Source organism: Trachemys scripta, chromosome 8, assembly GCF_013100865.1.
Source record: "Trachemys scripta elegans isolate TJP31775 chromosome 8, CAS_Tse_1.0, whole genome shotgun sequence".
Taxonomy (NCBI): Eukaryota; Metazoa; Chordata; order Testudines; family Emydidae; genus Trachemys; species Trachemys scripta.
Genome location: NC_048305.1, coordinates 72,039,289 through 72,065,226, shown reverse-complemented (window position 1 = coordinate 72,065,226; position 25,938 = coordinate 72,039,289). Strand labels below are relative to the sequence as shown.

At 40.9% G+C, this 25,938-nt stretch overlaps 1 protein-coding gene across 4 annotated transcripts in view; it reads right to left on the bottom strand.

Annotated features, from left to right (window-relative positions):
• PLPPR5 (phospholipid phosphatase related 5) overlaps positions 1-24,132 on the bottom strand; it is a 53,675-nt gene extending 29,543 nt beyond the window's left edge. Inside the window, exon 1 of one of the 4 annotated variants that reach the window (XM_034779734.1) lies at positions 22,815-24,132. In XM_034779734.1, coding sequence (XP_034635625.1) covers positions 22,815-23,018 — 204 coding nt within the window. In that variant the 5' untranslated portion in view covers positions 23,019-24,132. The remainder of the gene's footprint in view (positions 1-22,814) is intronic. The other 3 variants (XM_034779731.1, XM_034779735.1, XM_034779733.1) reach the window with 3 other exon arrangements.
• Between the last annotated feature and the right edge of the window lie 1,806 nt (positions 24,133-25,938).

The window sequence follows — 25,938 nt, the reverse complement described above, 5'->3', positions numbered from 1 at the left end:
ATGGAAGGCAAAATTTGATCAAATACACTTATCTTTGATTTTCTCTGATTGTAGAATCAGAAGCCAATCTAACTGCATACTTTTTAGATTAAACACAGTAAATTCAGTACACAAGCTACCAAACTTCCTTCCTCTCCATTTTGATCTGACTCAAATGTTCTACATCTGGGAAGTACAATTCCTCTTTCTATACTTCTTTTATCAAGTTATGATTCAGAAACAGTTAAGTACATGTGTAAAGTTTAACTCAACCTTGAAATCTGAGTTCATCAAAACAATGGCAATGATAACAAGAGCTAAGCTTAACAACTCCTACAGCTTTCATGAAAAAAGCTGTAAATATGTGAATGCGACGGCTGAAACCTCTTAAGATCTGTTATGTGCTTCACAGGTTTCTCCCCATACCCCTGGAGAACAGAAAATCTAGGATTTAATATTAGACAGTTTGAACATATTGGACCAGATTCTTCCCTCCATTGTACCTGTGCCAATCCAAAGATCCTCAGTGGAATTACTCCAAATTTCCACATTGTAACTAAGAGCAGTATCTGGCCCTTAGTATGAATTCCTTACATGTGCATGTCATGAGACAGAATGCAGAACCTTCTGCTAGTGCTTGCAATGTCAAAGTTGCTTAGTATCTCTGAATATGCTGATCCATGGGAGGCATAAATATGGGTTCCCCTTCTTTGTTTACAGGAAAGCTGGGGCTTCTCAATGGGACAACCAGGCTTTCCAAGTATCCCATGTTTCTATGTGGGACAGGCACCCTGGCCCATCACTTGGCTGCTTGTCTCTATTGGTTGTATGTGAACCCTGACAAGCAGCAGTGATGGTTCTCCTGTTGCACCTCCTATCTCTGTTGGTAGGCCAGGCAAAGACAAGTGCTACCCATGGCATCACCTGGATCACCTAAATGGATCAGTCATCAGCTGTCTTTAAGACTGCGCCGATCACAACACATCTGCCATTCTTCTCCACATTTGTCTGAAACATTTTACAATGTCATCTTCCCATCTTCTTGGAGGCCAACCAGGTGGTCTTTTCTGTTCTCGCGGGTACAACTCAGTAATGATTGCGGTCCACCTATTGTCCATGAACTGTGCTATGTGGCCCGCCCATCGTATCTTATTATATCTGCTTTCCACAACAATATCTTTCACACCGCTGCATTCTCTAATCATTTCATTTGGGATATGATCCAGAAGGGAAATTCTCAACATAGCTCGTTCCATTGCCCTTTCAGCTACTGACAGCCACTGTTCTTCTCTCTTTGTCAGTGCCCACATTTCACTGCCATACAGCATGGCTGGCAGCACTGTTGAATTGAACGTGTGGTCTTGTTGATTTTTTCTTTGAGGATGTCCTTGATGGAATTAAACGCACACCATCCTGCCCGAATCCTTTGCGAGAGTTCTCCGTTCATGCCTTGGCGCATATTAACTTCTTGGCCCAAATATATGTACTGTTCCACTTCTTCAATTTCTTCTCCTGTTACCATTATTTGGGCTTTTCGTAAAATATCTGAACACATGTATTTCGTTTTGCAACGGTTCATTTTCAGACCGACCTGACTGCTTTTCTTGTCAAGTCTTCGTAGCATATTATGCAATAGTATTCTGCCTCTGAGGTGAAATAAGTTATTCTGGTACTTGATGTGCAGTTTCGGGGGTCAGAAAGTTTAAGAACTCTGCTGTAAGCAGAGCTGTTGATGTGCCAGGCCCTGCTCTGTGCCCTCAGATATAATGTACAATGAGTGGAATAAGTCATTGTGCACAACAGGCAATCATTTGTATTCCTTCAAAACCTGAACGCTGATGGATTTCTCCCAGAGTTTGGTGACAGAGCTGTGCTGGCAGCTCAGATAAGCTGTTCTTCCCTCCCCACAGCCTTCTACATGGGCACAACTCTGCCCAGAATTCAGCCTCTAAGTTGCTGTTAGAAGGTAATTCTCCTCTCAGATTCTCACAGCAGATCCTGGGCCAGATTCTGTTCCCCACTCCATCTTAGTACTGCACATATCACTTGCCCTACCATCTCCATGTGGGTAGCATCTCTACGGGGACGGGGGCAAAGGGCCCATGACCTCATCACTTCCCTGCCCCTTTGCTGTGATTTGAACGCCTAGTATGGACTAAGAAGGAGCAATCACTGCAATCCCCCTAGTACAGAGGCTGCTACAGTGCCCAGCTTTGCATGGGGAAAATGTGTAAAGGGAGGGTACGACAGAAGCTTATCTCAAATATATTGAATTAAATGTGATTATCTGTGTACTTTTCCCCTCCCCCCAATAACTCCGCAAACAAAATTATTTTCCCTGATATTGTTCAAAGCCCAAAATGAAAAATTCTGTTAAATAAATTAGTCAATAATTATCCTGCTGTCCATGGTAGCATTGATACACTTATAGGGATACAAACATACTGAGAGTGATGAAAAAGTGACAGAGAAGTTAGTAGCAGTATTCATTAGGTTGTTTTGTTTGAGATACACTCACTAGCTTGGACCACTAAAGGGAAGAGCACATTCAAGAATTCAGAGGTCAAGGATGGATTCTATAATTATTATAGTTATTGAAGAATGAATCCTAGATTTAGAAGAGATTATTGAGATGGAATTATAATGTATAAAGGTATCAGGAAAACAAGATGTGAATTTTCCAAACAAAATAAATTTTACACTAAATAAAATATTCACCCCATATATAGGTCTTTAAAAATCTTTAAGTCAAAATGCGGTTTACCTGGCTGTCTTAGTAGGACTAGCAGGAGAAGGATGGTGCAAGTGATTAAGGGAACTAGCCTAGAATTTGGGAGACCTATGTTTAAGTCTCTTCTCTGCCTAAGTCTTCCTGTATGATCTTGGGCAAGTCGCCCAGACTCTGTGCCTGTTTCCTATCTGTAAGACTTCTTCTTCTTCTTCAACACTTAGCCAGACAGTCGGCCATAGCGATCGTTTGCCATTTGGTCTGTTACTGAGCAATTGCAAAGGCTTGACGGCCTGAGAGTCCAACATCAGAACAGACTTCATGAACCCATATACTAGGGGGTCTCCCCTGGACTGCCTCCACCCCTCAGTTGGTGGAATTTTATCCCGGATGTTACAAGTCACCTGGAGAACACTGGAATGTCTTGTGGCATCCTTGCAACATGTCCGAAAAGCATAAGGCACCACCTGTGGACAATGGCCCCAATAGACTCTAGACCCAAACTACCATAAACATCTGCATTACAGATGAAGTCATTCCATTTTATGCTCCGTATATGACACTGACATTTTGTGTGGAAAGCCTCCAGCTTTGTCCAGCCTGCGCGGCGTAATGTCCATGTTTCAAAGCCATACAACAGTATGGAAAGGATACAGCTCGAATAAATCCTGAACTTGGTTGTCATACTAAGACGATGGTGATTCTGTATCTGTTGTAAATGGCCCATGGCAGATGCTGCGACGCCAATCAGCGTAGTCAAGGTCTGTGAGTGAGAGATCACCAATCTCAATGCCTATGGAAATGACAGAATGCTGCATTATGAAATCCATTGCCTGACAAAAGAGTGCAGGGACCAAGACACAGCCCTGCCTGACACCAGATACTGATTTAAAAGAAGCTGACATCCGGTTCCCCAAATGAACACGGGCAGTGGTTCCATTATGTAGCTCTCTAATCAAGTCCAGAAGAGTGGTAGGGACACTTTAAAGGCCTTTCATAATGTGACACGGCCTATTGAATCAAATGCAGCCTTAAGATCAACATATGCTACCTGCAGGGGCTTCCTGAACTCATGGTGTATCTCTGACAACAAGCGAAGGGCCAAAATGGTGTCTAATGTGGACCTGTTCCTTGTAAAGCCTGACTGTTGGGGACGATGCTTCTGATGTAGCAAAGGCTCCAGGCATGCCAGTAAAACATACGCAAACACCTTCCCTGGAATGGAGAGCAAGGTGATCGGCCTGTAGCTCTTACATTCACTCTGTGGTCCCTTGCCCTTATAGAGTGAGATCACAATACTATCCTTCCAGGCGATTGGCAGGGTTCCAGTTCTCCACACCAGATGAAAGATGGCCAGAAGTGATTTTGCTATTTGTAAAACTGGGATAGTGATAATTTCCAATCTCAGAGGAATGTTGTAATTAAAGGATTGTGAGGTACTCAGATACTATCATAATGAGAGCCATAAAGCATTAAGATAGATTGCAGAGGATATGTACATTACATGTTAGGTTGCAAACTTCATTATGAATACTAAGATTTGCACAAAGAGAGAGGCAGAGATATACATACTCAGGAAAAGAAGAATCATCCAGAGAATGCGCACCAGATGCTAACCCATAGGCAAAGTTGTCTCCCCTACACTTAATCTCCATGGCAAATATCTTTCCTGTGGTATGACCCATACTACATCCAGTTCTTTAAATTGAGAGGAGGGAAGTCGAACAATATTATTTTCATTTGATATAATTTAATACCTTGTTTGTTTTCATGGCTGTTATGCACGGGTCCCACAGATTCAACAGTGTTCTACAACGTAAATCCTTTTTCTGTTCACTTTTCAGGATGATTGTAGCATTTAGCACATATTTCCTAGATTGGCTCCCACTGCCAAAATTATTTCAGATTTTTCTGCATTAGTCATCTTCTGATACTATCTCCTAAACAATCCAAATCTTCTCAAGTCAGGTTGCACTGGTGCTCTTCTGCCTTTCAGTTTTAGCATCATGTGTACATTTAGATACTTATTTTCTGTATCGCCTTACCATTCATACGGTATATTCCGAACAACAGAGGTCCTAAATTTGAAACCCTTTTCAAACTTGAAATATCACAATACACCTGGCTCACTCCAATTATTAGATCTAGAATAGCTGTGACCTCGCTGATTCTTCAATGTATTGGATAAAGTAGTAACCTTCTGCTAACTCCATAAACACGTAACCTTCTTTACCTTTCTCTACTGTTTACAACAGACAATATCCTTGTAGATGAATTACTCTAGCACATGGCTCCTAACATCCTAACAGACAGATTTTTCGTGAACCACCTCCCCTCTCATTCACAGTTATTTGGTTCATCTCCTTTCTCATTCACAATTGCAGAACACCCCAGGGTTATACTTAGCAGGATTAAAAAAAGATTGAATATTTATGCAGATAAGAATATCTAATTATAATATTAGATTAGAAGGAAATTGTTCTAGGAACAGATTCTCCTGTTACTGCCCACTTTAGGATTTACTGAACCTCCCAATAGAGCATCAGATAGTACCCTCTGTATGTGACAGGACACTAGACTACACAGACCACTGTTCTGATCCACTATGTCAATTCTTATGTTTATGTTCCAATTACAGCAATTGCTCACATGCAAAAATAATTCTGGGAAAATATTTATGTGACACGTTCTTTAATGTGCTAAGTGTTTTGTCCTTCTTGAAAATATTGATGATACTGTCTACTTCTGCTCCTCAATTCATTCCTCTCTCCGACCAGTTCTGTTTGTCTCAACTGGAAACAACGGGTCTGATTCAAAACCCACTGAAGTCACTAGGAGCCTTTCCATTGACTTCAACAGGAGCACACCTAATGACAGACAGACAGCACCACATAGTACACTAAGAGCTGCCTGACCACCTGAAAGATGTCCCCATATCACCATGGTCCAGAGACCAGCGCACAAGAACCTCATGCCTGAGTTCACAAGTCCTGCTTTTCTTCCAGATTTGTGAGAGGAAAAAGCCCAGGCTAAAAAATCTTAGTGAAGATGGATGAGAGGAATGCTTCTCTCTAGTATGCTTTTTGTGGGAGAAATAACTTCAGCAAAATGTGGCTCTTATCTTACAGGCCCTCACATTGGTTTCAATAAGAGTTTTTCACAGAAAGGGCTGCAGGACTAAGGGGTTTGTCTTGTTGTTGCTGATCTGCCTTCAGATTTTTGTTTTCTTAAAATAAAACAAGATAGTGTTGCATTTCTGGCCAGCATTCACCTCCAAGTGACATCAATATTCACTTTCGAATGATATTAACATCCTATAGAGCATGCAAAATCTAGCAGCACAAACTGTGGTGCTTAGTGATTTTGTAGAGTAACTCTACAATCTCCTTTAAACTAAAATTGGCTTATGAGGTGACAGCCCTGGCAGGAAAAGCAGTGGCAGTATTACCAACAGTAGCAATTTCAAGTTCATTATGCAGAGCTTTCCCTCGAGGCCATTTTCTTTGTGGTTCCTCATTCTCATTGCTTCTTGCTTGTTTAAACTGACTGAGAAAGCCATCACTAGTTTCCTCCTAAACAAATTTTCTAGTGTAAATATGACCAAAAGTTTTGAGGAAAAAAATCCTTCTGAAAGAAATGTATCGGTTGTTAATTATATAGAGAATAATCAGCACACAGAAATACAATAACATTGAGTAACCACTCAGCATGTGTTGTGAGAGGACGCAAAAAAGAATTCCACAATTTATCAGGAAATGAGCAGCAAGGAAAACTTAGAAAATATCCTTCAATTTTCAATTTTCCTTATCCATTATTAGGAAGGGGGTCAGTTCAATGCATTTAAAGTTACTACTGAAAAATTATTAGTAGTATATAAAATTAGATTTGTAAATATTAGCAGTTTTCGCACAATTTTTATAATGTAGAAAAACGTAGGTTGCATATCAGTCAGTAAATTAGCTAACTATTTCTAACGGTATTAAATGCTCTTTATCTCACTTTATGATATATGGTATAGTTAGTCATTATGTAAAAACAGTGAAAGTTGTTCACTTTATACAAATTTTACTTCTGCTTATAGGTGAAAAGTGCATATTAATCAGACATTTTATAACCAGAGGTCTTCAAGGGAATGCTATGTGAAAGCACTTTATAAAATATAAAGTGACCAGCTTTGTCACTCAGCCTTCAGCCTTTGAATTACAATAATTTGTTATACTGTTGTATTTCACCAGCATGAAACAGAATCTTTTGAAGTACATTGTGGCTAAAAGCTTTCTTATTCTGCTCTTTTGTACTTAGCCGTGAGTACCTTCCTGTTCCCTATGGAATGTTTATATGGCCCCAGAGATGAGTTCTCTGCATAGCAAATTATGCTTCCAACATGGGAAATGCATCATCTGAGGCCAGAGTTCAGACACATAAAAGACCGTTTTTAGATATGGTTATGAGGATTTAGATTTAGGCTATTTCTAATGCAGTTATGAGAATCTCCTTTACATGACCATTGCATAAGGGAAGAGTGTAAGTCTTGATCTGAAATGTACACATCATAGGCTAGATGTTGAGATGCTAATGCCTGATCATGCAAAAGTGGAGGTGAACAATAAGTCCCTTGTGCAAAGAGCAGCCTTGGAGAGATTCTGCCTGTCTGAGGAATAATCTCTCTGCTACACCTCTCCCAACAGTGTAGCTCTGCACTACTTCCCCTATTCAAGGCTCTGAGTTAAAAGGCACAGTCTAGCCCTCTGTATTGTTGTCAAAAAAGGCAGCATCCAGTGGTCTGTTATGCATGGAAACTCCTTGGATGAATAGAAAATGGATAAAACACTATGGAATCACGATGGGATTGCTCCTAGAATTGCTATATGGGGGCCCCAACAGGCTGCTCTCTTAAAATTGTCACTGGTACAGCTGCATGATGCTGGCACAAGGAGCATATTCTGGAATGTCACATTACAAAAGGCAGAGTAGATAATCAATTCCCTCTACAAATAGCACTGGTGAGGAAGGGGAGCAGTGGCAGGGCTGGCTCTGGCTGTTTTGCCGCCCCAAGCAAAAAAACAAAAACAAAAAAAACCCAAGAAAACGTGCGGGGTGGCCGGAGCCAGGGTGCAAACTTTCGGTGCCACTTACTTGGCGGCTCGCGGCTGCCTCCCCCGGCTGCGCTAGCTAGCGGGACTCCCTGTGCTGCCCAGCTAGTGGGGGGAAAGAGGGGGGAGCGGGGGGGTAGAGAGAAGGGGGGTAGCCAGGGCTTTCTTCAGCCGGGGCGCTCGCCAATCGGCCCCTCTCGCCACACTGCCTGCTGGGAGGGCTCCACGCCGCTCCCGCCTACAGGTGAATTGAAGGTCAGTGGGGAGAGAAGGACGTGGGCTGCTGGGGTTGCTGCAGACTGGGCACCGGCTGGGGCAGAAGGAGCACGCAGCCCGCTTGCAGCAGGGCGCTCCCCTCCTCCGCGCTGCCGCTCCCTACAGGGCGGCCGGAGCGGCAAACCAAAAAAAAGGGAAAAAAAGGGCGGCTGTGCCACCTTAGGATTGGATGGAATGCCGCCCCTTAGAATCTGCCACCCCAATATATCTATCTTTTTCCTGTTGAAGTCACGATAAACCTCCCAATGAGTTCAATTGGAAGAGGCTTGGCCCCTAAATCCTTTTGCAATTAGGGATGAAATAAACAGTTCAAATAAAATGCGGGGTTGAAACATGAACTCTAGAAATGAATGCTGTCCCAAGAACTAGTTGAAGTAATGCCAGCAAAGCATACTGATAAAGGACTAAGTATCAACTTATGGGGAAGGAGTCTAATGGTTCACATAAATCAAACAGAAGAGATCTGACAAAAATGTGAGGTTTGCCCATGATCATTTGTAATTATCTTAAAGTATTTCCTTACGGTCCTCACAATTCTAAGCAATTACTGCATAAGGACAAAATATAACTAGAGATGAATTAAAGACACACTAACATCCCTAATGGAGAAATACTTGATGGTATGGAATTATTAGTCTAATCTCAACTGTACTGTATCTTATCTTCTGTATTTTGAGCATATGCTCAAAGATACTATATCTTGAGCACAAAAGCAGCAGTAAAATTATGAATAACCCAACACTGACATACAGATTACATTATTATTTCTAATGTATGCAGAGGACAGAAGAAAGAACCCAGAAGAGGGATTGCATGTTTGATACACATAGAAGGAGCCCAGGTGAAATCCTGGCCTCACAGAAGTCAAGAGCAGATCTCCCATTGACTTAAAGTGGGCCAGGATTTTAGAAGAGATGCTATAAGTATGTACCAATCAGCAGGGAGAGGACTAGAAAACAACAAACTGGCAGCCCCTTATCTAGGCAGCCCAAAAATAACAGGTTTAGTGATAGTGATTAATAAGCATAGATACAACAGTGTAAGATCATCCTCCTGCAGTCCTTTTTTTCCTCCACACTTGAAGAGCTATAATTTCACTGTGTCCAATTATTTCTTCTTGAGAATGTTGTTATAATAAATGAGTATACTGAAGTGATGTTTATTAGAGATAAAATTTTAATGAAGGCTCAGAAATGGGAGCAATGTGTTATTTATAAAATGAGCATTAGAGGTTTTAATGGTTACTTTAACTACGTAATGGTAGTTAGCTAATCCATACAATAAGTCTTTTCATAGTACAGTACATACCAGTAGCATAAATACCTTTGGTATTTACTTTAATTTAGGAGTACATGAGAAAATAGCATGGCTCAACATTTTTTTTCACAGGACAAAGAAACCTAAAGGGTGTATCTACACTAGGCTTTTTTGCCAAATAAATATCCACACTATTATTACCACTGCTTCGGCTGTACTGGGGGGTAGGAATGGTGAGAAAGTTGGATTAGACAGGGCTCCAGATGGCTATTGGCATTGTAAGCAACATGTTATCCAATCCAGTTTAGAGGTTTACATAATACAATGCTTAAAATGCTAGAGGTCCCAAGTACCTTCATTAGGGCAACTCACTGGTGGAACAGAATCAGTAATAGCAACAGTGGGAAATTTTAGCAAACATTTCTAGCATAGAAAAGGCCTTGCAAAAAGAAAATCATGCACTTTACTGCCAAGACAGTGGAGTGTAAAACAGCTTTTTCTAGGTATGTGGACTTACAGTATATATACTGTAAAGGCTACATACTAAGGTGAGCTGAGTAAGTCTTGTTACTTTTCTTCAATGTTTGTGTATTTCTCTGTCTACTTCATAAAACAATACAAGTGGTATTTACCTTTAAAAGAACATACATTCTCTATTTAGCTGTAAAATAATGGTAACTAGATGTGGTTGGGTATATCAAATGTCTTGAGAAAAACTCAAGAGTTGAATAGAGACAAGTATTTTAATGAACACCTGACTATATCTGTATTAGAATATTAGGGCTAGAAAATTTGTGAAATGGATGGGCTTCAATGCAGACTTTATTGTGGCTTGAGTTATTCCTCTCTGTGAAGATAATAAACAGATATTTAGTTAACATATGTAATTTCTGTGTGTGTGTGTACACAGCATTTGGCCCAATCTCTCAAACTTTGGACAGCCAGAGTTCTCATTGGAAAGAGGAGTTCCAGGTGTGCTGGGAATGCAGAGTTGTGCTGCTGGGTGTTTATACACGTTCAGTGATATTATGATTTTTTCAGGTGTTTAGGTATTCAGGAAAAAGAACAGGAGTACTTGTGGCACCTTAGAGACTAATACATTTATTAGAGCATAAGCTTTCGTGGGCTACAGCCCACTTCTTCGGATGCATATAGAGTGGAACATATATTGAGGAGATATATATCCTCCAGATTCCATCAGGCTCTATAAGTTGTTTCTCAAGCTTTTTGCTATATTTTCTGATGTGCATTCTGAATCTTCTCCTCCTCTTAAGTCATCTTGTGCATCACATTCTAATATTACAAACTCATGTCCTACATTCAAGAGATGAGACAACTTCCCTCGCCCCCTCGAAGAATTACAAACACATTTAGGTAGAATTATAAACACATTTAGCAAATTGTGACCTAACTAGGCTGATGCACAGGGAATTGAGGAAGAGGGGGTGTGGAAGGGAAAGCCACCACGGGCCCACTTCTTTCCCTTCTGTATATGTGAGTGAGATGTAGCAGGGCAGGAAAGTGGACAGAGCCTTGACTCCCCACTTCCTTCCCACACAATGCTCTAATAAACACAGCTGAACCAATGCATCAGAGGAAATAATCTGTGCCAGATGGTGCAGAGTACTTCCCCCCATCCCAGGAAACCAGCAATCAAATTGTGACTCTCAATCTGGTTCCTGGTTAGCTCCTAGAAGAGCAAAGCTACTAGCTGCCCCTTATATGGAGCTCAAGGAAAAGCCACAATTGCTCTTTTTTCCTAGGTTAGGGCTCAAACTCTGATGGACAAACAAAACCACATTTAACCTTTAGGACTGTTTGTGAAAAATTATTCCAATTACAAAACTGTCCAGATTCCTCCCTGCTCCATCTCTACTGACTTCAGTGAAGCTACAGCAAGGATAAAGGAGTCAAATGTTTCCATGATATAGCCATATAAGTGTCAGCGAAATGACACTTAATCTACATATTTATATTCAAAAATGTTGTTTTGAAAATTAGTTACAATATATACTCATTTTTCCTACTTCCTAAGACCTATCCTATGAATTTTGCAAACCATCAATTATTGGACCAACTTCTGTTGGTGAGAGAGGTTTTTGAGTTTACACAGAGTTCTTCTTTAGGTCTTTGAGCTCTGTATAAACTCGAAAGCTTGTCCCTCTCACCAACAGAAGTTGATCCAATAAAAGATACTGCCTCACCGACTTTGTCTCGCTAATATCCTGGGACCAACACAGCTACAACACTGCATACCATCATCAATAGCATTTTATTCCATTCTATTTAATTGTAATGGTTTCACTTTCACATAAATACATTGTTGTTTTTCTCTTAGCTCCCAGATGATGACTTGAGGAGTTTGTTTCACCAGAGATAACACTCTTATTTAGAATGAGCAAGACTTCAATATCATCTAAACGATGGCACTGAAGATCAAAAATCTTTTATGGTTTTAATTTTTAATTAATGTATACAAACAAAGAAATGGCTCTCTAATTGCACATAATTAAGTAATAAGAACAGAGTAATAAGCAAATACTCAAGTGTGTTTTCCTGAACTGGGACCTTTGTTTCCATATATAGTTGTCTTGGATTGTAATAAGGATTTCTATTATACAGCTATAGCAACTAAGTTCCACTTACTGATTCCAACATCATTCTTGAATAAAAAGAGACAGGCTACTAGTTGATTAAAGAAAATGTTCACAAAATTATTCGGAGTTTGAGTGACAATGAAATCATGAGTCAGATTCCTTTAGTGACTGCATACCACCCACATGCCTAAAAACCACCAAAATGGTGTTTGAGAATGTTATGTAGAGAAGGAAAAATAATCAGCAAACCACATTAATGGGGTGATATCAATTCTTGAAAAGCTGTGTATTATAATTTCGATCAAAGCTCCCAATTGCCTTGTGAGAGAAGGTTTGCATTCATTCTCCCCAAACCCATAAACAATATATATCTATCTATCTCCTTAGAAATGAATAAAGATAAACTACTGTAATTTATAATGGAGGAAGATGCCCAAAATAGAAGCGATTTAAAATTATACTATACATTGCTTATGACTACAAGTGAAAAAAAATTGCAGCTATTTCTTAATATAAACTGAATCTGCAGTCAGTGGAAAGTTTGCTTGAGTAACGATTACAGGATTAGGCTCAATATGATCATAGTATTGCAGGTTTATGTTCCATATGACCATGAAATCATATGAAACAGCATGCACATGTGGGATCAGGACCTTTATTTTTAAATGTATTCTATCACTGGGGGGAAGGATAGCTCAGTGGTTTGAGCATTGGCCTGCTAAACCCAGGGTTGTAAATTCAATCCTTAAGGGGGCCATTTAGGGATCTGGGGCAAAAATCTGTCTGGGGATTGGTCCTGCTTTGAGCAGGGGGTTGGACTAGATGACCTCCTGAGAATCCCTTCCAATCCTGATATTCTCTTATACTGATCAGACAAGTAGACTAAATTAAAATAATCAAATCTCAGATATTTTATATAGTGATTTTCAATTGTAGTTCTGAAAAGACTTTTCAAAGGAAAATAAGTATTACAGTATCCCCATGTTACAGATGTGGAAATTGAGCCACAGAAAGATGAAGTGACCTTCTTAAAGTTACACAGCAGGTTAGTAATAGCCAAGAATAGAACTCTGTTCTCCTAACTCCCAATCTGATGCCTTACCCACTAGACCATGTCACATCTACATAACTGAATATTAAAGGCTGGGTTACAAAAAATGTTCACAAATATTATTCATTTTTAAAATAGGACGTCACACAGAACTGTTGAGTTTTGGAGAAGTGGCCTATTGGCCTCAGCTAGACTTTTATATGCATCCCCAAAATATATTATTCATTATTTGTCTTAGTATTGTTTATGATGGAAGCATATGTGAAAACTGATGGTTTCCTCTGAGAATGCACCCTGTGAGATCAGTGTGTAAATTCCAAAATTTCAAACATATAGTTTTCAATGCAGAACAAAAATAGCAAAAGCTACTTATAATTCTATTTTGGCTGTCATTTATTACACATCATACGGCCATATAAATCCTCAATCCTGTATTTTGTACAATGAATAACAGTTACTTAGCATGGTAAGTAGTTTTCACTTTCCATTTTAGATTAAAAACAATGTGCCATGTGATTTGGGAATTTATACACAGGATTAGTTGAACTCACAACATTCTCCCTTAGCCATAAGTGCATCATTTAAGGACAAACAGGCATTCAGCTGTTGAAAGCGGAGACTCCTGACCCATCCCACGGAATGAAACACATGGCCCAGAGTTGGCTGGCGTTCCTAAACACCGCATGCAGTGAGCACAATGGGCATTATGAATTCCATTTTTGATATACATAAGTATCTTTTGTGGTGTTATGTTGGTTTGGATTCTCAGAAAATGGCAACAGGAGGAGAAAATAAACACCACTGAATGACTCCCAATGAAGAAAGATTAAGGTCCTGATTTGTATCCTGGATTTACAGGTTACAACTTCACTGGCCTCTTTTTTACCTGGCAGTAAGTGAGAGCAGAATGGGATTCTAAAACAGTGTATTTGCCCTGACATCTGTGCCAACAATCCAAAAGGTATAACCCTGTCTGGTCAATAAATAAGTACTGAATTACTTTAGATCTGGTGGGATGAACCTTAAGATATCTTGAGAGTGGTAAACTACAAATAATTTTTTTTTAAAGTTTGCAATGCAACTACTCTTTCACACAGAAACTGATGCAGTATAGATTTCCACTTTGTTTTACCATCATGTGCCAAAATGAAAAATGGAGACTTTCTAAAGCTCCTTTTTCTCACAGGTAAAAATGGATAGCATGTTATACATACAAATTAGTGGAAATTAGTTTCTTGTGAAGCATGAGGATGAAGGAAAAAAACTCACACAAAAGAAATTAAAGCTGAGATAGCTGGTTCAAATAGAATCTTGAAAGCACTTTGGGGAAAACCTCTGTGTGAAAATGGAAACAAGTTTTGCCCTTATAGAAGACTATAAAGGTGGAAGTACTGTAGAGACATAAGGGCTTGGAGCTGAATAACTAGTCTGGATGAGACAATTGTTAATAGAAAAGGCAATTTCAGCAAATGAAATGTAGCAGTCATTCACTGATTTGTTTAAATATTAAATTCAGCATATGGAAATTAAATTCATATCCCATGGTTGCATTTTGGATTTAAACAGGGTATAAAGATGCAGGGGCCCTTTGGGAATGATTTGATTAGCTGGTGAGGAAAGAGAGCTTTATTGGCTAGCTTTTCATGTCAAGTGTTAATAGCTGTCAAAAGTACCATCAAAGGAGTCACTTGTAAATCAGCTTTAGCTAATCAAAGATGTTTCAGAACTACTAGATAGGTCACATATCAGGAAGGAAGATTTTGCTCATTATACACGTGTAAAAAACATTTCCATTTAATGTGAAAGTGGAGACGCAGGGTTTATTTAGGAGCTGGGTATCCAACTATAATGTGAGATTGTATGACTATTTATTTGTGGAATAGCACTCAGAAGTGTTCAGATATTACAGTGATGGGTGCCAAGTATAAAATCAATCCCGACAGAACATTTGGACTGATCCAAACTTTCTTGGATGATACCTTTAAATGACTGACTGTCTGGAGGACTCTCAGTAACTAACATCTTGCCACACAAAAGATGATCTTTCCAGGACATCAGAAATTGGTGACTTATTGCCCTGCTAGAAGGAGCTGTGGGTATGTACGCCTTCCTACCCCAATTATCCAATTTCCTTGATTTCTTGTCAGGAAGGATCAAATGAAAGAAGTCTCTCTAGTCTCCTTGGGACTGTATAGGAATCACTAAGTGTATGTCTACTCAGCAACTAGACACCTGTGCCAGCTGACTCAGGCTTACGGGGCTCGAGCTGCAGGGATGTTTCATTGCTGTGTGTTTCATTGGGCTGGCACCCAAGCTCTAGGACCCTGTGAGGTGGGAGGGTCCAGAGCTTAAGCTCCAGCAAACGCTCGGAAGTCCACACAGCAATGAATTAGCCCTGCAGCCCAACTCAGCGGGTACGGGCCAGCTGTGGGTGTCTAGTTGCTGTGTAGACATACCCTTAGACATCTGCTTTGGCATCACCATAAAGCAGAAGAATATTTCACCAGTGGTAATACAAAGATCTATGGAGGAGGACATAGCTATAGTTATATATAGGTCACATGGTCCAAGTCTAATCCTGGAAAGGGTCCAAGGAAGCAGCTCCAACTGAAGCATATAGCATATACATAGCAGAAAGGCTCAAAGGAGGTGATAACATGGTGAATGGTGAATATGAATCCTAACAGAAGGCCCCTATGTCTGCACCAAGAGAGGACATCAAATGTGACTTCTGTATTTTTCAAGGAATGAAAAAGATCAGCCTGTCTCAGTTCTGACCAACTTATTGAATATTAAGGTGGATTTCAGGATAAGCTTTAGGAAAAGCTATGAGTTCAGTACATGTGCCATGAAACCCAATGCTGTGGCCACACTCAAATGTTAAGGGCTTTAGTGCCATACTCAAAGGCATTAAAGTATCTTAAAAGATCTCTGACATCAAGCATTCCTTTTCTTTTGCTTTGATTTTTCCCATGGTGCTTAAGCACCCAGAGAAACAAAAACAAATCCACTTGGTACCATGGATGAGCATGGAATGAATGACCATGCCAAAGTGGATGGAGGACTCAGTGTGAAGGTGCTCTGCTTTCTGATTGGGTTGAGGAGTGAGTAATTAATAGAGAAAAATTTTCCTGTCCATGGCACAGTGAATTCACTGAGGGACATCTCCAGGAAATATTTTGTGGCAGAACTTGAATCCTTTAAGAAGCACCAAGAAGAAAAAAAAAAAACAAAAGAAAACAAAAATTCTGACACCCCCCACCCTTAAATGTAACACAATCCAGCAACTCTGTTTAAAATGCGCTACACTAAATTACACAGGACTAAACCTATAATAAAGTGACTAGTGAACTAAAAACTACACTTTAACCAGAACAATTTGAACACTCTTAAGCGGGTGACACCAGAGCAGTCCCCAGAGCAATAGCACAAGGAATCAATCATAGGTGTAAGAAGGAGAATGTATGAGACCTGCAGCAGTTTTGAAAGAGGCATCAACAGGATGAAAACAATTTTGACAGGATGCATATGACTCCCATATCCCTCCCTGCCCCCCCCCCCCCCCCCCCCCACACAGTAGTTGTGCCTCTGCACACAAAATAGGAACTGAGGTGCACATATGGCTTTTTATAGAAGCAGTCTTCGCAATGTACAGCACATATGCACAGGCCCACAATTTTCAACCAGTCTTAACTAAACGTAGTAGTCCCAGGTCTGATCAACTCAGACATTGGCAACCTGTAGGGGCAAATGTGTTGAGGAAAGAGCAGAGAGCTATGAAAGCTGTGGTGATACTTAGGAGAGCCCTTCTTTCTCATTGTTCTCAATGTGGTCTCAGTTCAGATCTTGGTAAACCATAAGTGTATATTAACTTACCCACATGGGCAAGTGTACATATATAATTTGACACAGAAAGAAAAGTGAAAAGTGAAGTTTTATAGTGTTTTTTCCAGATCATAAGAATGGCCATATTGGGTCAGACCAATGGTCTGTATAAGCTGGTTATTCTGTCTTCTGACTGTGGCCAGTGCTAGATGCTTCAGACAGAATGAACAGAACAGGCAATCATCAACAGATCCAACCCCCGTCATCCACTCCAAGCTTCTGGCAGTCAGAGGCTAGAGACATCAAGAGCATGGAGTTGCATCCCTGACCATCTTGACTAACAGCCATTGATGGACCTATCCTCCATGAACTGATCTAGTTCTTTTTTGAACCATGTTATAGTTTTTGACTTCACAACATCCCCTGGCAAGGAATTCCACAGGTTGACTGTGCATTTTGTGTAGTTGTTTTATTTTGTTTTAAATCTTCTGCCTATTAATGTCATTGAATGACCCCAGGTTCTTGTATTATTTGAAGGAGTAAATAACACTTTCTTATTCACTTTCTTCACACCATTCATGATTTTATAGACTTCTATCATATCCCCCTCTTCGTCATCTCTTTTCCAATCTGAACAGTCCCAGTCTTTTTAATCTCTCTTCATATGGAAGCTGTTCTAGACCCTCAATCACTTTTGTTGCCCTTCTCTGTACCGTTTCCAATTCTAATATATCTTTTTTTTATATTGGGTGACCAGAGCTGCATGCAGTACTCAAAGTGTGGAATATCATGGATTTATATAGGGCATCATGATATTTTCTGTCTTATTATCTTATAGGTTCTGAACATTCTGTTAGCTTTTTTGATTGCTGCTGTATATTAAGCGGATATTTTCAGAGAACTATCCACAATGACTCCAAGATCTCTTTCTTGAGTGATAATTTTGTAAGTATACTTGGAATTATTATTTTTCAATATGCATTACATATGATGCAGAAGTCCTTGCTCCAAAAGTGCAGTGAGAAGGGAGTTTCTGCATCTAGGTTAGCCCAAACAGTATCTGACTTTGACATTAGTTACTTCTTTAGGTTGCACCAATGAAAATGTTCATGCAGGCTACTGAAAAAACCAATACATTGTCTCTAAATGAAACTCATTTTTTCAATGATATTAAGAGGATTATGCTAAAATACAAATTACTAACTAATTGATTTACAGGGAAAATATGAATATGCTAGGAATCTGCCAAACAAACAGAACTGTGAATATTTTATGAATAAGTACTGTAATCATCTGCTTATTACTTGGATATAAAAACAAACAACATTAGCATGAGGTAACTCTTAGTGTTTACACAATGTATTAATGAAAATGTATCATCTCCTCCTAGTTTATATAAAGCAGTCAGTATACATTATAGTTCCTATCATCCATTGTTTTACACTGATTATTTGCTTAAATAATGATGTCAAGATCAATCATATGCACTAATATGTGTATCCACTAAAATCATTCTTTTGTTCAGTTAATCATTTTGACCTTTGCAAAATACTACTAAGGTCTACCAGAAAGAAATGGAGCAGAACAGATCATTTTGTAGCTTTTGAAAACACATGAGCAACTAGCTGAGAATTCTACAAATCATTTCCACTGGAAGCTAAAGGATTAGACTGACGTATATTTCTCAAACTACATCTGTCATAACAAGTCTAAAAAAGCAACCAGCCTGCTGAGCAAAATCTGGCACTTTGGGAAAAGGTTTAAATAGCACTGAACACAAAACTTATCTCTATGCATCTTTTTTCATATTTTTAAATAGAATCAATCAAGACCATATTTCTTTTCACCTTTACATTTGACTTCAAGTTACAAAGAAGGTTTTAATAATTTCTCAGGATACAAGTGTCATTCTGGACATTTTTTTCTTCAACCAGCAAAAATAAGGAGAGTCTCAGCTACAGCTGCTACTTCATCCATAACTCACATTAAAGGTCAGGAGGAAAAGCCAAGCCTATGGATTCTACTGACAATCTATTGATCCAATAGATTCAGATCCATTGATCTTGACATCACCGGAGCCATTTAAATTCTTCTACTGAGATCTCATAATTTCAACCTCTTCCACATTTTGCACTGCACTGTATTCTTAGTGTGTTCTAAAAAGATATGCCTTAATATCTCCCAGTGCAAACAGTATACCTGGTTGCAGCTAGGTCTTGTATAGGTCATGATTTTATATCTAAAGGGATAACTAAAAGTGGGAAACGTTTACAAATAATATTGCAATCTACATTGAATAGCATGGAGCCTGATCTCAATATGATACCTCACACACTTTGCTTTCTTATAGTATGTTCTGATAAGATGAAATTCATATCTCCTGGCAAGAAGACCACATAAAACAGTTATAATATGGGAGTCTTGTTGGCAATGGAATTTTCCCTAACCTGCAAGCAGCTGTTAGACTTTACCTCCGGCCTTCCACCGCTGCTGCTCCATTCAATGGGAAGCAATAGCAGCTGCAGCCCTTCCCTCTATATAGGGCTTTCTAGTCACTGGATGTGTATAAGCATGGAAGATGAATTGCTTATTATTGAATTGAATAGGTCTTTCATGGAACTTCTCATTAGCAGCAACATGTTCTGTATAATATTAAAATATTATGTAAATCGCAGTATATACTATGATAGTTTGTGTTATATCCAATTCAAAACAAGCATACACGTTACATGCTCCTCCATGAACTTGCTCTTCCCACTTATGCAGAGTCTGCAGGAATTAGGGAAGAGAAAAGTCACTGGGAAGCCTGCTCATTCCCCCACTTAGCACAGTAGCCCCCAAGTTTGATACACAGAGGACTTCACTCACGCCTATTAAGAGAAGCTCCACCAGCGTAAAACATTATGGCCTAAGGCCCCTCCCTCAAAAAAGCAGCTGTCCTGCCCACCAAATCTGAGTCACAGTGGTTCCTCCCCAACACTCCTTAAAGTGCACTTCTCCCATTTCAGTCAGAAATGTTCTCCCATAAAAAGAAAGAACAATCTTCTCCCCAGAAATATCTTAAGCTTCCCTCTGTTGGCTTCCCACAGTGTTCTCCAGCTCATCTGGTACCAAAGTGGGTCAGAGAGCTTTTCGTGATGTCCTCCCATTCAGTCCAAGCCATTTTTCTTGATCAACCTAAGTAGAAATAATGTGAATTTAAGGACGAAAAAATGTGCTTTTCAGAGCTGTTTGGAAAATGGGAGAGAAAACATTGCAAGAATTTGTGATCCCCCCTCCTCCCCATTTTCATCAAAATATTGTTTTTGTCAAAAGTTTCCAGCCAGCTCCAGTGTTTAGCGTGAATAGGAGTATCGTTTGGATTTTGTTTCCCATTTATAACTTTTCAGGTAGGGGGATTATTTTTTTCCTACACGCTTCCAAATATGATAATATTTATTAAACAGTTTTTCCATATCATTTTTAAAAGGTTAATATCTTTATTTGTGGAAATATATCTTCCTGTTCATCCTACATTTTAAGCTATGCCTGCAGAGGTTTAGCCATGTGACATGTTTTTTAGATCTTCCCTGCATTTCATTTTTAAAGACAGATTAGTTCTCTTGCACACCAGTATGTGGAAGAACTACAGAGGCAGAAAGGAGAGCTTAGAGCAGTAGCAAAGACTCAAATTCATCCCTAGGAAAACTCAATCAGTGGAGTTCCACCACGGTTGACTCTGGTCAACAGCTTATAAATAGTTTTGGATTTGGAAAGAACAGCTTTACTTCTTCCACAGAAAAGAAACAAGCCAAATCAACAAAGTAAAATAAAAGAGCCTCATCCATAATATGCATGATAGGGCTGGAGGTGTGCACTAAAATACATCCCATGAAAATCCAAGTTCAGCAGGATTACCTAGGGTGAATCATAGTAGAATTTAGCCCGTGGCCTGCCCAATATTTTTTCTTTATTAATTTCATTTAGTGTTTGTTACAGATGCCAGCTTGACATCCCCAAAGGCTGAAGTCTTCTGTTCATCTAAGGAAGAGGTACAGCATAGGCAACTGCAGTGCAAGCTTCCATGCCCTGACCTGCCAATGTATCTCAAACACTTTTCTAGAGGGGCCTCTGCTAGAGGGAGAGAGCAGTGGTGTAGTGGTAAACAAAGAAATGGGTAAACTAACCTACATTAAACTCCATAATCCCCAAACGAGAAGTGGGTAAACTCAATTTATCTGTGTTTAACCTCCACAACACTACCAATTCAATCAGCATCTTATTGTGCTGAGGCTGTCATTGACAAGGGTGCCAACTGATACCAATTGAGATGGTGTTTTTTTGTGATGTAGATATAACACTATTAGAAAATGGATGGAAACCACCAATTTATTTTACCTAGAACACCAAATGGCTGTTAGACATTAATAATTTTTGGTAACTACCATCTTGGGCTATAGCAAATCCTGCTACAACCCTGGGAGCCATCAAACTACTGCAAAAGTTAGAGTTTAAAACAAAACACAACAAAACAGACATTTGGGTATTGAAAACAGCAAAAGAAGAATAGTCCAGAGGTACTAAACATTTTTCCTACAACTTAAAAAATGACAGAATTGGTTGTTTTAGTAATACTTGTTAAAATCAAAATGAATCCTGGACTAAAAACCTACACAACACATGTTACCACAAGGTGCAATTTCAATCCCTAGAAAACAAGGACCAAATCCATCATAATTACACCCATCCAACCCCAATGACTTCAATATGAGGGCAGAATTTGGCTCGAAGGTTTTGTGTTGGAGGATCTGACACAATCAGAAACATCATGGTAATACAGTGGCATGATGAAATTAGATTTTAGAGATTACTGACAGAACCTGCTTGCTGAGAAAGCAATTTATTCTGAAATGTGTTTTAAAGATAACTTGCTGAAGGGGAATACATTTGTAAAATAAATAATTTCAATCTCCAGAGCTCTTTTTCTTGTCTGTCAAGCTCCTTCTGGTCTTTAGTGTGCCCCACCATTCCAAATGGTTAAATACCCCCTGGCTGATCCTCTGACTCTGTCCTCCACAATATGATCAGGGATTATTAAAAGCTGTCAATGTCCCTGTCATCTAACATTACAACTTGTACATTCATCAATTTAAAGTCAGATGTTTTTATATTTCCATTTGCATGTTTCTAAAGGAAGAAAACCACTGAAATTAATCTTACATAAACCTTATTTACAGAAGCCCACACCAAAGTAACAAGTGCACAGGTTTCTTTTCCTCCTACCCAGTGCACTAAAGGGAGCATTGTCTAGTCCACTTTGTATATCGACTTACTTTCAGAAAATAAATGCACAGAAATATATCTTTTAATGACTAGTAGCTGAAATATTGGCTTGTGGACATTAGGAGCATAGGCTCTGGGAATATAGCTCGCTGATCGGTGACTAACCCACATGCTTTGAAAAAAATAAATAAGCCCATACACTTTTTTTTTTAAAGGTATCGATTTGTGGTTTCAAACGGAAAGGGGCAGGTTAAGATATCCATGATAAAAATGAACTTCGGAGGACTCCCCTGCAGACATTAGGAAATGGCCCCGGGCGTTTGGAGGGGGGGTGCGGTTGGGGGGCTTTGTTGTCCCTGATTTCCATTGCCATTGCTGGGGTAACTTGCAGCCCAAACACATTGGTACCTGGGAAAGCAGCAGGCTCCTTCCTACAAGGGGCTGAAAGGGAAAGACCCCCGCACCCCTTCCCCAAGAAATCGGGGAAGCTCTTTCCTGCTCCCAGCCACGGCAAATGGTGGCTGCAGATCCATACTAACCAAGGAAATACCCCGTTATTCTGATCCTCAGCAAAGCCCTCGCCCTGCACCAAAGCCCGCAGCTGCTTCTCGGCAGGGTCCCCGGGCTTGGGGGTGCCTTGCCAACAAGTTCATTCACTCGCGGGCGCTGGATGGGCAGCGCAGCCCGGGGCCGGAGCGCCGCCTGACTGGAGAAGGGGAGGGAGGGGAGAAGCGGCTCTTGCTTACCACCAGCACCGGGACCCCTGCGGCCAGCGCGTAGAGGAGCGCCGGGGGCACGGCGCTGCTGTCCTCCGGACCCGGGTAGGGCTTGCGGTAGGAGCCCTCGTAGCAGAAGAAGCCCTGCACGTTGACCGTGAAGGTGTCCGTGTACTCGAAGTAATAAGCCAGCATCACGGTCCCTGCCATGATCACCATCTGGAAGTAAAGCATGCTGATGAGCGCAGAGGGCACTGCCAGGCACTCCGGCTCCGGCGGCCGCGGCAGCCCCCCTCCCCGGCTGCGCGCTCCGCCCGCTCCCCGGCGGCATCCACCGGGGGAGGAGGCGGCTAGTCCCAGCCAGCAGCGGCGGCGGCACCCGGGCGCAAGCTGGAGCACATGGGCAGCGCAGGAGGCTGGTTAGTTCCGGGCAGCGGCTCGGCCCATGGGCTAGCGCCGGGCAGCTGCAGCAGCACGGCCCGGGCACAAGCCCGTGCCCATGGGCTGCTCCTGTCAGGCGGCTCCGCCCGAGCACGGGCTCGTGTACTGGGGGAGCAGGCGGCGGCTAGACCCGGGCAGCAGCGCCAGCTCCGTCCGGGCACGTGCAGGGGGAAGCGGGTCCCCTCCCGGGAGCAGCCCCTGGCCGCCGGAGCGGGGAGCCCGGCTGAGAAGCGGATCCGAGGGTTCCCCGCCAGTGGCGCTGGGGCCGCAGCCTTCGAGCCAAGCCCGCCCCCGGGCAGGTGCCTGACGCCTCTGCCCAGCGCCAGCCTCCCGCGGGAGGGAGGGGGCGGGAATCCCACAGTCACTCCGAGCCCGTCAGCTCAGTCCGCACGAGCCCGGCCCCGGGCAGGCAACGCAGTCGCCGCTCCTAGGCTGCCAAATCCTTTCCTCCCTTAGGGGTTTGTTTCTTTGTCCAAACAGCTGGAGCAATAATTGCCCGTGCTGAGCAGCCTTGTGCACAGCCCCTGCCGCCGCCGCCTCCACTCTAGCTGCTTGCTAGACTTGGCGTTGCGGAGCTCTGCTCCAAGCCAGCGATGCCAGCCCGTTAGAAACACACACACGCTGTCAGACTCCTCTTGCTCATCATCTGCTTTAACCTCGCTTTCCAAAATGCTGCACGGGGATTCCAGGGAGTTTAGCAAAGGGCGGGCACCCCAAAACCCTGCCCCAAACTTTGCCCTATTGCGGTTTGTTTGCAAGACAAGCACACTGATGCTGTCTCTTTAGTGCCAACGCTGTGGGTGCAGCTCGCGATCAGCAGGCAGTGGGCAGCTCCCTAGAGGACCCTCGAGATAGTCCCACCTGAAGCACTCCAGTGGGCAATGAGAGAGAGGGAGAGCAGGAAAATGGATTGAAAGCTCCCCAGAGCCTATTTCACCACCAGGCTTATTGAATTTTAATTTAGTTAACCAGGTTGGACTATAAGAGGCTGATCCCAAAACAACTGAAGTCAGCAGCCGACTTTCCGTTGTCTTTAGTGAGCCTCTGATCAGACCCTAAGCACACACTTCCTATGCTCTGCTTCTTATGTGAAAACAACTTCATTCCTAGGACAAATATTTAGTGAGATGGGCATTAAGAATGTTTAAATTTATAATAAATTCTCAGAAACTACAATATACTTTTCAATAGTACTATAATAATGTTATCCTACAGCAGTACAATGGTTAAGTGCTTTTACTGTGTTTTTTAAATGCTTTATATGTATATTTACTTCATATAAGCTGCTCAAGAACATGAATAGGATCTTACCTGAAAGAGGACAATGTATATTTAACTTGATAAAATAAAACAAATACGCCATCCTTTGAGGAAATCACACTTACAATATAAATGGAAAAAAGAGTCTTCTCATTTAAAAATGCAAGCCTTTTAAAGATTAAACAAAAAATGGTAAATTCTTTTACAGATGTACCAATATAGTCTTCAAAAAGTTATGCTCTGAGATCAGAACTCCAAAAAATAAATACAGATAAGTAACTTTAAAGTTGTGCCCTAAAAGGACAAAAGCCAGAGACTGTAGTCAGAAAAGCTCAAACGTTCTTTTACAAGGCCACAATGTTAACCTTAAATTCATTTTAAAACTTTACTTGGCTTTGTTACTGCAATCAATCAGTCTGGTCTCAGTTGTGAACCAGATTTTCTCTCTCTATTCATGCAGTATATGAGTGTTTTCCTACTGGCTGTACTTGAGTCTTGAAAAATTGGTTTACTTCCGGGGTTCAGGAGCATTAACTTGGTATTATCCTGGTCTTGCAAGATGATGTTAGTCTACATGCACTCATTTCTAACTACTGCCTGAAAGAATATGTTCTTTATAGCTGTGGAGCAAACTAAGTCTATTTTTGTTCATTTTTAACTTATTATCCAAAAGAGGCCTTAAAGGAATTCATTTGTATTTATCAGATTTCATTAGTTTGTTAGATAAACTGTTAATATGCAGTGAGACATCTAGTGGTGAACTCTGCTCTGCCCAAATAGTTTTATTTTCCTTAGTGTAGCTGCCAGCAGTCACTGAAAGTGACCTACCTATGTGTGTCAAAATAGCTCAATGTGCATTGTTAGTTAGCTAAATATATACATAACTATTGTTATAGGGCCTGATCCAATACCCTTTGAACTCAGTGGAAAGACTCCCACTGACTGATAGGCATTGGTTCAGGCCCATAGCTTCCACTGTATTTCACTGGGAGTGCCATAGGAAAAGTGGCAACATTTGATGTTTAATGTGTGAGCATATGGTGTAGTGCCATATAACAAAGATTTGGGGCTTTTACTAATGTAAAATGTTCCTTGTTGGGGGTACTAATGTTAAAGTAACATTGAATATTTAGGGAATGTGTATTGGAGCAGGACAAAATCACCAAGAGAATGTTATCTTTTTAATTTCTAGTTAATGCAACATCTGTGAGCATCCTACATTCTTGAATTTGTGTGGCAAATTCTCCTCCTGGATGTGCAAACAGAACTGCCATTGCACATACTCATTAAAGGGCAGGAAATGGTCTTTTTCTTGTGCTGATAAAATGAGCCTGTTTGAAGCTGATACAGAGGGTCATCAGTAGCAAAAGAGTGATGCATGTTTGTGGAAAAACAAGCAGGCTACAGCTGCTGTGACTTCATTGTTGATATGAGTGATAAATGTATTATCTGC